At 42.3% G+C, this 13,034-nt stretch overlaps 1 protein-coding gene across 9 annotated transcripts in view; it reads right to left on the bottom strand.

The window, feature by feature from the left end:
* Positions 1-13,034, bottom strand: part of DPF3 (double PHD fingers 3) — a 155,260-nt gene that overhangs the window by 73,185 nt on the left and 69,041 nt on the right. For all 9 annotated transcript variants that reach the window (XM_033063590.2, XM_033063582.2, XM_033063581.2 and 6 more), the window contains exon 3: positions 9,661-9,768. In XM_033063590.2, the coding sequence (XP_032919481.1) occupies positions 9,661-9,768 (108 nt within the window). The remainder of the gene's footprint in view (positions 1-9,660; positions 9,769-13,034) is intronic.

A 13,034-nucleotide genomic window follows, 5' to 3' on the forward strand; every position in this document is an offset into this window, starting at 1 on the left:
AAAGGGCAGTAGGCAGGAAAGCTGGTCAGGTTCAGCTCTAGCTCTAAGACTCCTACAGTGCATACAGCTTCCTGTCTGCCCCTCCCCATGCTGGAGAGCCAGTGATTTGTGCCTTGAGGGAAATGGATCTGTCAGGTTACAGCATTTCCCCAGGCACCATCCCCTGGTGCTTCCCCAGTGGCTCCCATAGCCCTTTCTTCTGGCAAGTTTTGAGCTTACCTACACTCCCTTCACTTTAAGGTTAAATTTGTTTATTTCATATATAAATAATCCTGGTTACTTACACACATCAATGTTAACGTCACAGCAAGGGGATAAATCCCACAGCATTCTGCCTCTCCAGGAGGAATAATGTGTCTCCTAGAGACACAGCATTCTCAGTCAGGCCTTGGCAGCTTGAGAGGCACATGCTGAATAACCTCTTCCCAAAGACGTGTCCTAGCAGCCAGATGTAGGTCAAACCCAGAAGCCAAGAACAGCGAAAGATCAAAACAACGGGCTGGATGGCTCAGAGGGGGTGGCAGCACCACAAGTAAGTTCTCTCTCAAGCAGCACAGGTATTTCAAGCCAACACCATCTCCCCTGCCTGAGCCCTCCCTCATGTCTTGCAGACCAAGCCCCAGGAGATGACCTGCAGTCACGCTGTAGAGGTTCCAAGGAGATCAACAGCACAATTCATTCCTTCGATTTAATGGCTGACTGTAGTGACCAAAACATTTTTCAGAACATCCTGCCTCCAAAGTCATCATAACTCTATTTTTACAAATATACTAAATACAGCTAAGATGACACACCAGTGGAAAAAATTACCTTTAAGTGGCTGCACTGCTTCTGAAATTACAACAGCCTTATGTCTGTGGGATGTTGTACATGCAGCCTATGTTCCCATTCCCAGTGATAAGATCCAAAGAACTCAGACAACTAGATTTAACAGCTTCCAAAATTGCCTTATCTTGTTCAGTTGCTACTACTGCCTTAGCCTGATGACTAGAGCCAGAGGGGTTTGGCTTCAGTGGGCTTTTGATCAAAACCCAGAGGGGTTCCAAAGCCCAGTAGCTTTTTCATGCATCTCTTTCCTAATTATGCAAACTGGCTCAGCCACACAAGAACCAGGAGTAATCCTGGGTGATTCATACAAGCCATCTTAGCTAAACAACAGAGTTCTCCTGGTAAAACTTTGAATATAAAATACGTGTAGTGACCTGTTCCAGATCTTACAAATTAAAGAGAAACTGTTTATACAAAGTTAATCCTGTAAATTCTACCAGCATGACTGTGGAGTTAAGCAGCAGAAATAATGTTTTTGTTTTCTTGACTGGACTATTTATAGAATATTATTTGCTTTTCCAGAAATGAGTGTTTTACTTCCATAACTGCAAAATCATGAAATTCCATTTGGGGGAAAATACACATTTACTTACAGTCACTGAGCTGAATTAGTCTAAGAATTTAGACTATTATTACATGTAACAACAGCTAGCAAGAGCAGTGCATGATTTGAAGGAGAGGTTACCATAGCCCTGGCAGCCATGATGTACAGAAGGCTGGCTCCCCAGTGGCCAGAAAAACAAAGCAAGAAGAATTACACTGTGCAAAACTTAAGATATCTTTCCAGCAATTCACTGCACAGCAAACCTTGCAAAAACTGGCTCAATAATTCACCTGTGGTGAGTCTCCATATATATGGGTGTGTAACAAATATTTTTTTTTCATCATCACCCTGGTACACATAAGCCCAAGCTGTGCACCAGAGCTGGTACACTTCCATAGCAGTTTTGCAAGGCTTTCTGCTGATGGCCAAAACATTTAATGCTGGCACTTTTAGGCAACTGGCATGATTTATTCCTCCATTTATTTTTAGAGGCCTCTCATACCCCTCCCAATCTCTCTAAAAGTATTTATTAGCTATCTGTTAGGTACTCCTCTGAGTCAGACAAATGGGACTGATGTTTTAGCACCTCCATTTCATATACTGAGAAGCTGAGAGAAAAAGACATCCCATTGGCACTGGTCCTGTGTGGGATACAAGAGATGCAAGGATGTGATGGTGTGGTACAAGTACAGAGATGGGCACCTCTACTGCAGACTGGCAACAGAACAAATGCATATTTCACAGCAGGACTTCTATGTTGTGATTCTGTTTTAAGTGAATACGTGCAAAAAGAGACAGGTTCTCAGGTATTCTTAGTGCCATGTAAGAAAAGAAAAGCGAACTTTATCTGCCCTGAGATCTGGACCAGTAAAGGTCCCTGTTGTAGGTAGAATTTAAAGGCGGAGGATGAGATGGAATAAACTAGTTAGATGTGTGTATAATAGAAAGAAGCTGATTCATGAGGAGGTCCCACACTGGTGAATTTTCCCTCGGTGATAGAAAGTCAACACAAGTCATGGATGTGTAAGTGCCTTAAAGCAGCAGCTCTTGCCTGTGGTGCCATGCCCTGCTGTGAACACAAGATTAGTGGAGAATTGGAGCCCACTGTTTCGATTCATGGACCCATCTGTAAGCTGCAGGCTTAGCTGATGAATAAACACATACTAAAATTTAGACCAGAAACCCAAAAAGAAGAGGTCCAGCAGAATCCAGCATTTATACTGGTATTAAAAAAAAAAAAATAAAAAGCAAGCAAAGGCAAAACCCAAACACCTCCTAGCATCCCTACTCCCAGAGGTGGATTCACAAGGTAAAGCTTCCTTTTGAACCAAAGTGCTATGGAAATGTGACACACATGATAGACCAAGTTCAGGACTCAGCACGATGTGCAGATGTGCTTTCAAACAAATCAAACGGGAACTGAAAATCATCCACCCTACCTGTCCCGAAAAGTTAAGGAGTGGGGTTTTTTTGTTTGTTTTGCTCTGTGTGAGGTGACAACAATAAGGCTAGGTGAGTACGGGTGAGAATGAGATCCGCTCCAGGCTCGGCGCAGCCAGGCGCGCTCCCAACAAACGCCGCTCCGGGCGCGCGCTGCTCCCGCCGCGGGGAAATCCCGCCGGGAGCTCCCGCTGCCCGCCGCGCCCTCTGCCGGCCCCGCCGCGCCACTGCAGCCGCCGCGCCGCCACTGCGGGCCGGGACCGAACAGCCCAACATCGGCGGGATTCCTACGGGCGCACTGCCGGAGAGCAGGAGAGTGGCGGGTCTGCTTGCTTTTTAACACAAAGTATACTTCAGAGTGCAGAAGGACTTGAATTAAAAGCAGATTTTAAGAGACATTTTAAATTCAGAATTTTGGAGAGCCCAGGAGCAAAACTCACAGAAGTTTGTTAACAGGCTATCAAAATCCATCCTACATGAGAAATCCAGACCAAATCATCAGATAAAAAAACCTGCTCCTGTCAAGTCAGCTCCACCCCAAAAGCAGGGTTCATCACGGCAAATGTTGATAAAAGCCATGAACAATTTAAAAACCTAAAATAAGCTCTACACAGAAAATATCTTTGGTAAACTCACGTCTGCAGGAATCTGTCAGAAGTCTGAAGAGCTGACAGATTTATATTATAGCTTCCTTTAGGAATATTTTATCCAATTAATCTACATATTACAGGCATACTCTTATTTGGCACCAGAATTATTCTTTCAGTTACAATCCTAAGATGATCTTAATGGACCTCCAAACGGAGCCACAGACAGGTTCTATAACATAACACGACCTTTAATTACAGAGATAATAGTAAGAAAACTGTCAAATAGTAGAAAAAGTTTTTGCTAAGAAGAGATGTGCCTCTCTTTACAGTGTTCATAGCAAAACAACACTGCTGTCTTGGAGTATAGAACAGGAACCAACATGTGACTGTGTAGAAATTGCTGAAATCAAAAGTGAAACTAGTCAATATTAACTGGCCTATGGGAGAAAAATATGTAAAAGGAAATACTTATGAAATTAAGTGTTTTGAATTTAGTTTTAGGCTCTAATATCTTTGAGTGAAATTGGGCACAGCAACCAGGAGCAGAATAAATAGTATGGGACTCAGCAGCACTATGTTCTTTCTTTGTTCTTGGGTTTTATTTCCAACAGTACCACAAACCTCTGGTTAAAATGTCATAGAAGTACTTTATTCCCTTTGTCACTCATTTCTCTATTTTGGAATCAAAGTATTTCCTTCACTGTATTTTGTACATCTGGACTGTAAGCCTATGGCTAAGATGACTTCACAACACCCCCTGGGATGATGATCTTACATGCTGCTTGAGCCTCTAGATGCTATCATACAAGTGATACTACTGCAAATTCTGTTCTTTGCTTTTTAATGTCATCTTAACTTTATCTTGGTGAAGTGCCCCATCTTAAAGACCACAGACCTCCACAGACATGCTGAGCATCTCCCCCAAGAGTTGGAGCACTCTTCACTTCCCAGGAAACACACAGTACCTTGGACAATCAGTCACAGACTACACAAGGTAAACTGAAATGTTTTAAAGAGATAATAGCTTATCTGGAAGGATTTAGTTCATTCATCCAGAAGCACACTCACCTAGGTATATCCCATATGCCAGACTAAAAACAGATAAGGCATTGTTCAACTGGAACTAAAAATCTGTTTTCAATACTTGCTTCAAAAACCTACCATGGTACATAACAGCAAATGAAAAATACTTTTGTTTGCTTTTACTATCCAATAACTGGTAAAAAAACCCATTTCTACAGCTCAGTTGAACGCTGGACTGCCCAGATGGAAGTAAGAGGACAGACACCAGCACAGGACCCCAGCTCATTCTACTCCACACCCTCCAAGTGGGTGGAAAGGCTGCCCACTCTGAAACCTCACTGTGGGCTTTCAGCCCAAAACCAAAGGACATCAGTAAATTGACACAAAAGCATTACAGTCATATTCTTTAGACTTACACACCACATGAATAAAAGCTCTGTAGGCATGTATATATGTACCTATATTTAACCAACTTGTAAGACTGAAGTAGGACACTACCAATTTAAACTCCACCAGAGTTTTTGGCCACACTCACTGTATCTGTTCTCATCTGCATAGGTGCAAAGCTCGGGTAATACCTGCCTGTCAGCAGGGTTTACTGTAGGCAATAGCACTTCCACAATTTTGATAGCTGACCCAACACAGAATCATGACACTACCCAGCACCACAAAACCACTAAGTACATATCATCAATTATTATTTCAAGGGGCCTTGGGTCTGATCCAGGATCTCCCTCTGATTTCTAACTCTCCTCTTTCCAACTGCTCTGATTTTGCCAAGGGCCAGAACCCTACTGCTTGCCTTCACAGAACCTGAAGTTCACAGTGGTAATAAAAAAAAATTCTCCTTTTCCTCCCACTCCACTGCAAGTGGCTACCTAGCCCAACCCTCTCCCTCACCCATGCCCTGACTTCCCATGCACAGGCGCTCAGCTGTATTCTTTTACTGGGCAGGAGAACAGGCAGCTGAGTGAATGTGGAAGCATGAGCTGCTTAGAGCCCTCCCATTGCTCTGTGCTGAAGTGCCATGCAAATACCACTGCTCAGTTCTGCAGAGAACCAGCTTTCCCATACCTGGTTGAACAGAAGTCTAATTCCACAAATATTAGATGTGTATCAACACCTAGTAAGTTTAAAACTCTGCACTTAGGAAATGTATCTGGGAAAACATAACCCAGGAGTGCAGGACAGGCTGTGATCTGCCTGGTTGGGGAGCAGCTCTGTGAAAAGGGATCTCGGTGTCCTGGTGAACCATGAGCTCAATACGAATGAACAGTGTGCTGCTGTGACCAATAAATAAGTAAATAAATAAATAAATAAATAAAGCCAACAGAATGCTAGGTTGCATTGGTAAGGGCATCACCAGCTAAGTAATTCTCATATTCAGAGCTTGTCAGGCTACACCTGGAATGCTGTGCTCATTTTTGGTCCCTGCTATACAGAAGGGACATGGACAGCCTGGAGGGGGTCAAGGGAAGGGCTACAAAGATGATCCAAGCCCTGGGAAGCCTGTCATATGGTTGTCTGAGAGAACTGGGTTTGCTCAGACTTGAGAAGGCTTAGGGGAGACTTTATCACTCTGTTCCAGTATTTAAATAGTAGCTACAAAGATGGAGACACCCTTTTTACAGAGTCACATGAATAATATGAGGGCTAATGGTACAGGTTACTTGTGGGGAAATTCCAGTTGGACACAAGAGGGAAATTCTCCACTGTGAGAATAATCAGTCATTGGAACAATCTGCCCAGGGAAGTGGTAGATTCCCCAACACTGGACAGTTTTAAGATTGGGCTGGACTGGGTGCTAAGATATCTTGTCTAGACTGTGCTCTTGCCAAGAAAAGTTGGACCAGATGATCCTTGAGGTCCCTTTCAATCTCATATTTTATGAACCTATGAAATCACAGTATTGGCAATGTATCAATATATTGCCCATGGCCCAGGATTTGTTTCAAATCTGTACCAGTGTTCATAGAAGTCTTGACTGCTACACTGTAATGGCTCAAGTAACAGCTCGTACTCATTGCAAAAATGAACTCTAGGCTATACTTGAGCCACAATGCTTGGTTTTGATGATGAGAATATAACTTACAGATGAATGATGAAGATCTGGTCATAATATTGACTGTGTTGTTAGTAAAGGCACTACCATAACTAAGTATTGGCAACACTTAATTTCTTCTGCATATCTACTGGATAGGCTACTGGATGGGATAGAGGATGCTTAGAAATAGCACAAACAGGAACACTGCTAGACCCTTGAACAAACCACTTTACTGGGGCAATGCATGCATGTAACTCTGAACACAGTGGCAGAGGAAAACAGACATCTAAAGGCTGCATCCACAATTCCTATTCCAGTGTTCACACTTTTACAACTTTGCCTGTAACTATACTTAAAACCAGACACCTTCATTTTAAACTAAATAAAAACAACAGATCAGGACAACAAAAGTACCATCTTCTATTAAGAATCAGGCATCAAATCAACCCAGGAAAAACATTATAGTACACCTTGCATTTCACAAAAAAACAGCAGACTGTTGGAGCATGATTATTTTCTTCATTAGATTTTGGTATTCACCAAATGTGAAACTCTTACTCATTCACTGAGTTGTGTCATGCACTACATAAACCTGCAAAAGCAGGTTATACTAGAAACCTAAAACTATAAAACTATTTTAGTTTATAAACTAAAATAGTATACTATACTATTACTAAATGATTTATTGTACCCTGGAAGTGCTGGCAAGACAATAGTTTGATTCTACTTACTGACCAGCTGATGACTAGATATGACTTAGCAAAACAAAAATCATAGGTCTGTGTGTCTCCTGAAGTATGTAGGTGTCTTCTGAATACAGGGACTTCTGAATACAACTTTTTGGTATAATAAGCCACTCTGAAAGCCCAGGTGCAGTCCAAGCAAGTATTCACACCCCTGGTGCCAATCCCATTGACTGCTGGAATGGCAACTTTTGGAGCAAAGATAAATCCTCTTCTGTGTTTGTTACAGTGATTGTCTTACAAGAAGTACTTCTAGGCAGTTCACATAATACAACCAAGGTTTAGCCCTAATTTGATGTTGCAGAAATGCATTGCTTGCACATGCCATATAACAAGTATAAATATCTATAAAAATATATCAACGGTTCCACAGTCTCTCTATAAAAATCAGCTATTTGCATATTAACCAAGCATTAGCACTCAGTAGCTGCTGAGAACAGATCTAAGGAATTAACAAAATGCCCAAGCCATAGCTATGGAACATATAGACTATGGAACATATAGATTAGATTTCTTTCAAATTTATCTTATATGTTCTACAGTTGTCATCTCTGTGCTTTTTAATAGATCTTAAATTTCCACATCTTTGCCCCACACAACTACCTGATGTTTAACTGAGGACTAAAGAAGTCCCCATTAGGTAGCTTTCTAGGTTCAGCATTAGGCTGAATTACTCCAAAACCAACAGTGTTTCTGTTGTCCATGTTGAAAATAAATTATACTCTCTTTCTCCCAAATTTCAAAAGCTACCTTTAAAATGGAGGTCCGATGTTTTCCATATGTTTTATACTTTCAGATCAGAGAAGGGGGAAAATCCCACTTTTGGCTAGTGAGTCTATTCTGGATATGCACAGATGGAGTGAAATTGTTTTGTGGCATAAGTGATAAGGAAAGTTAATCACTAGATAGAAATTGGTTGGAAAATAGATTTAAATGGCAGAGCGATGTAACTCGCCTTATTTGGTTGCCACCGGCAATGCAAAAAAAGCAGCACTCCTGAGATGCAGAGATGTTTATAGCAGGGAAAACAGCACAGAGACAGACATGCTGAGGTCTCTTTATCTGATAACTTTGTGGTAATTGCCTTTCATGCCCTGTGGCATGTAGGATGCACTAATTTGGCATTCAGTGAGTACAGCAAAGAAGAGTAATGCAAACAAAAAAGACTCAAACTCTACCCTACTGTTTTACCTTACAAAATTACCAAGGCACTGGCATCATCACTAAGTCTAAGGTAGGCATTTCTATGAGCCAACATCATCCTCTTCTTAGAGTCCAATCTTGTTTTCATCAATGTACATGACTGATTTCATCAGCTTTTTCTAAGCAGCTCGGCTGTGAGGTCTAGTTCTATTTTCTGGCTGAGATTTTGCCCTTGGTTTGAGCCCTAAATAAGTGGTTATATAGGCATTTCTTCCTCTTTTCCAATTGTCCACTCACGTCTCCTATACTGAAGGTAGGGAGTTTTCAGAAACAGCAGGAATTTTGCCTCTGGTTTTAATGGGTTTAGAACTTGTCTCTGTTGCCCTTTCCTCTCTCTCCACCAACTACTCCATAGAAGCAAAGTCATCAGTGTTGCTGAGCACAGCTCAGTTCCCAGGCACCTTCTTCTGTCAAACAGGTTTTTTTAATATTCTTAATTTACATTTGGGGGTTTTCTCCTGTACTTTTTATACTGACAGTGTCTCACCTCTTAAAAAACGCATACAGCTGTGAGTATATGTGTTTCCTCTTTCTCATAATAGCTGACCCCAGAGACAGCAAGACTTTATTACTAACTGCAGGAAAGAATGCACAACACTAAGCTCTACCTGACACAGCTGCAACTCCTCCACATCTGCTTTACAGCCACTCATTCAACATCCAGACTCATCACTTCATAGTTTAATTGTGGAAGAGTAGCAAGGACAAGAAGAATGAAAGAATAATGTGACAAAGCTATGCATGTAGTCAGACAAAAATACACAAATGTGGCATATGCTCACTATTTTTTATTATTTTTTGTTTATAATCTGTTCATACCCTCATCACCAGCCCCACCAAGAAAAATCTTATCTTATACTTACTGTTTCACACAGTGGTCTTTTTCACAAGGATTAGGCAGCAGATGCCAGTGAGACTTTGTATTAGTAATGGACCGAGGAAAAAGTTAGTAATACATTGATTCTTTACATCCTTGTGAATTTCCTAATAGAAGCCAGGATTCAACAATACACAAGGTAAATTGAGCTCCCCTTGCATTCAATACAAGTTGTTCACGTTTTTGTAAGGGATGAGTTGTATGCAGAGGGTTTGGTGGTTATGGTTACAGCAAATCAAGCAAGATGCAACAGATGCAATGAGGAATGGTTGGAAAGCAGCAAAGATAAAGTCCAAGGTCTAAATGCCAGGTTTTCATGTATGCCAGCTGCTCTGCAGCTTGGGAGAGGCAGACAAACAAATACTTACCAGGCTTAATTTCCAGCAGCTTCAGCCTGGAATCCTCAGGGGGATGCAAACGCCTCTTTTTGCGCCAGCAACGTGCTGGGTATGTGTACAGCTGACCTGGGGCCAGGCCTGAAGATTAAAGACAAAAAATTAATCACATTTCAGTTTGTAAACCACAAGCACTCTCTCTAGAATCTTTGTTCTTGCCCTTCCAGCATCTCCTTGTTGGAGCATTCAATCCTGCAAATCACGAGGCAGAGCTACACACTCAAGGCATCCAGTGTTCCCAAGGCTCTTCAGCACCTCTTGGGATCAGGCCTACAGAGAATCTAGGTCTCACTTAGACACTTCACTCAGCTCACTGAAACTAGAGCTGCACATAAATAATTTGTGATTTCTTCAGGGTAAATAGAATTTCAGACTCTCCTGGGTCACAAGGGCGATGCCTCCTCCACGGGCAGAGAAAGCCCCTTGAGAGAGAAGAGATGAAGTTCTGACATGTGAATCTTGAGGCCCGGATGCACAGAGCAGCTCAGGAAATTTGTGTCTTCCAAACAGAAGCAAACCAAGATCCAAGAGGTCTGACTCTGTATTTTTGCTTACATTCTGGACTTTTGTTTGAATATTAATTCTTCATTTTGACTCCTACCTCCTCATGCCAACATTCTGAATGAGGGAGCAGATACACCGATATTTATATCATTGTACATTCCCTTAAATCACGTTTGGCATCACTGATTTTTGAGGTGCCCTGGCCCGCCTGACAAACACCCTTCAGCCAATGTTCGAGCTACACTTTGCTCTCTTGCATTCAGGACACAGCAGGGCTTTGTGAATGCATCACTACTGGGGGCGCAAAGCACACTGACAAGTGCTTCAAAGTATCTATCCTCAACTGCCCCAGACAGTCATGACGCACAGAAATACTCTGCAAGAAAAGTTGGAGGAATTTAATTCTCTCTCTCCTCTCTGCTTTTCCTGCCCTCTCTGTCCACCAGTTCTGGTTTGGTTCCTCTGCCCTTCTGCTGTCTTGAAAGGGTTACAAAGCACAACTTCAATTCCAGACTCATTGTCCTCAAAAACCAGGTAAGACCACATAAGAGAGAGAACAGGAGTGGTGTTGCTATATCTGAAACTGTACCAACAGTGAACAGCTGGATAGCATCAAGGGGGTGCCAGTAAAGCAGAACAGCTCAAGGGCAGGAGGATGGCCCAAGAGTCCTCTCCTCTCTTCTGAAGCAGCCAGGAGAGAGTATCAGCTGGGGAACAAAAGCAACTCACCAGATCAAATGAGGATAATGAAAAAACTAATATTCTCTTACTTGGGATGGGGAGAAAGACACAATAACAGAATTCACCTCGTGGGAATGTGCAAATCAAATTCTGCAGGTGAGACCTAAGTTCCCAGTTTTAAAAATTTCAGCTGTTGGGAATGCCAGTTTAGACCCCAGCCCCTTCCACCTACTTCCAAGGGGTTGGAGCATCTACAGCATACTGCCTGAGTATGGCAAAGTGTTGGAGTATCTGCAGAGAATTCTGGCTGTTTCAGGGCATAGAATGCTATGGGACTTGGACTTTTCATGCCTTTCTTTCACTGATGCCCAGAAAGCTGGGCATTGTGCACATCCCAAGAAGAACACATTTCAGAACGGGTTGCCTAAGACCGGTTTGGAAATAAAAATGTGAATAACTAGCACTTATATAGTATTTGGACAACCTTCCTCATGCCATGTTGCAAACATTAACCACTGCAAACAATTGCTATAATGATGAGGTGGATTGTGCCTGGCTCTGATGTGAGTAATTGAAGAGGTGGAGGCAAGAAGCCCCACCCTTTCTCAGCAGGTCCTGTGCAAGGACTTGAAGACAGCGCTGAAATAGCAATTGCCAGATCAAAGTAATGGGACAGAGAATGAGCCCCCCATTGCATGGGCCTCCACAGAGGAGCAGTTTGAAGAAATAAGTACCAGACAGAGAGGAGCTTTTGTCCCAGACAGAGAGGAGTAAAAATCGACTAGTTTTGGGGGAGTATCTGCTAATGTGAGCGCTCTTACATGAAAGAGCAGTTCTGGATCCAGTCGGGACAGCAAGAGCCAACTACACGTGCTGAAAGCCCAACTAGAAACTTGAAAGGAGAGAGTTGGAAAAGCCTCTTCCTTAGAGGGTGGTAGGTAGATCAATAAGAAACGGATGATACAACATCCACCTCTGCAACCCCTTCAGGTAAGCTCTCTGTTGCTACTCACAATACGCTTGTTCATTAATATACTGCCATCCAATGAACAGAAAACACATACCAGATTTCAACCCACCAATGCTACCTTTGTTTCTCTACCCTGTACCTCATGTGTCTCTGTGCTGGCTCACATGAAGTATAGATCTTTACAAAGGAGAGGCAACGTGGAAAGGGTCAGTTCTGAGTGCTCTGAATGTAGCTCTTTCACAGGCAGTTTTGCAGTGAATATGGAAATAATGCATATTACTGTCTTCAGCCCTCTGTGGGTTGTGTCCCTCTGGTACCTTATAGGGCAACCAGAGAAGGTTCCAACCATTTGCTTACAGAGGAAATAGCAGAACCTGCAGTGAGTTATGTTGTTTATCTCATTAGTGTAGGAGAGTCATAACTCAAAGCTCGTGTGAAAGGCCAGGGGAGGAGGGGAAGAGGAGGGAGTTATGTTCAGTATTGTGTGAAATTAACCCTGAACTGTTTATTATGAGATGCAGATTTCTGACTCCTTTAACAAAGAGGACAGCAAGAATTCAGGTTAATATGCTAAGTTCCTGACTCTTCTCTGTTTTTCAAATCTGTGTAAGTGAAAAGAAGTCCTGGAGCTTTGCCATTTGTCTTTATCTAGTTTTTCAGGTTAGGGATAGTAAATGGTAGTGAACACAGCACACAAGATAGATACCAGGATGGCTGGCAGAGCATTTTCAGAGCCCTTTAGCACAGGCACGAGCACATTGTGTACAGACCAAAACCAGGCACACTAAAACTGTAGAGGGATGCCTTGACTCACCATGATACTACGAGAAATAGATTACGCAAAGACACTCAGGGGAACATTAAATGGACTAATAAAAATCAAGAAAGAGGAAAGTAAATATGGGGGAGGAGGGCTGGTTCATTTCACACTGATTATTCTAATTCAAAATAACAAAGTCATCAGATTTGGTGGCCAATGCAGATGCAGGAGGCTTCTTTCACTTGATACTCTCTGTGTGAAATGTTTCACCATTAGTCTCCACTGCAGACATGCAGAAGTAATATCACCTATCCCTTTCTGTAGGGCAAGCTGCCAAACAGTTCACTATCAGAAGTGAGGAACGAAAACTTTGCAGAATGAATTTGCTCAAGGTAGTCCACAAAGCTTGTGGCTGAGAAAGGCAAAGAATTA

The sequence above is a fragment of the Catharus ustulatus genome, chromosome 6, assembly GCF_009819885.2.
Source record: "Catharus ustulatus isolate bCatUst1 chromosome 6, bCatUst1.pri.v2, whole genome shotgun sequence".
Classification (NCBI taxonomy): Eukaryota; Metazoa; Chordata; class Aves; order Passeriformes; family Turdidae; genus Catharus; species Catharus ustulatus.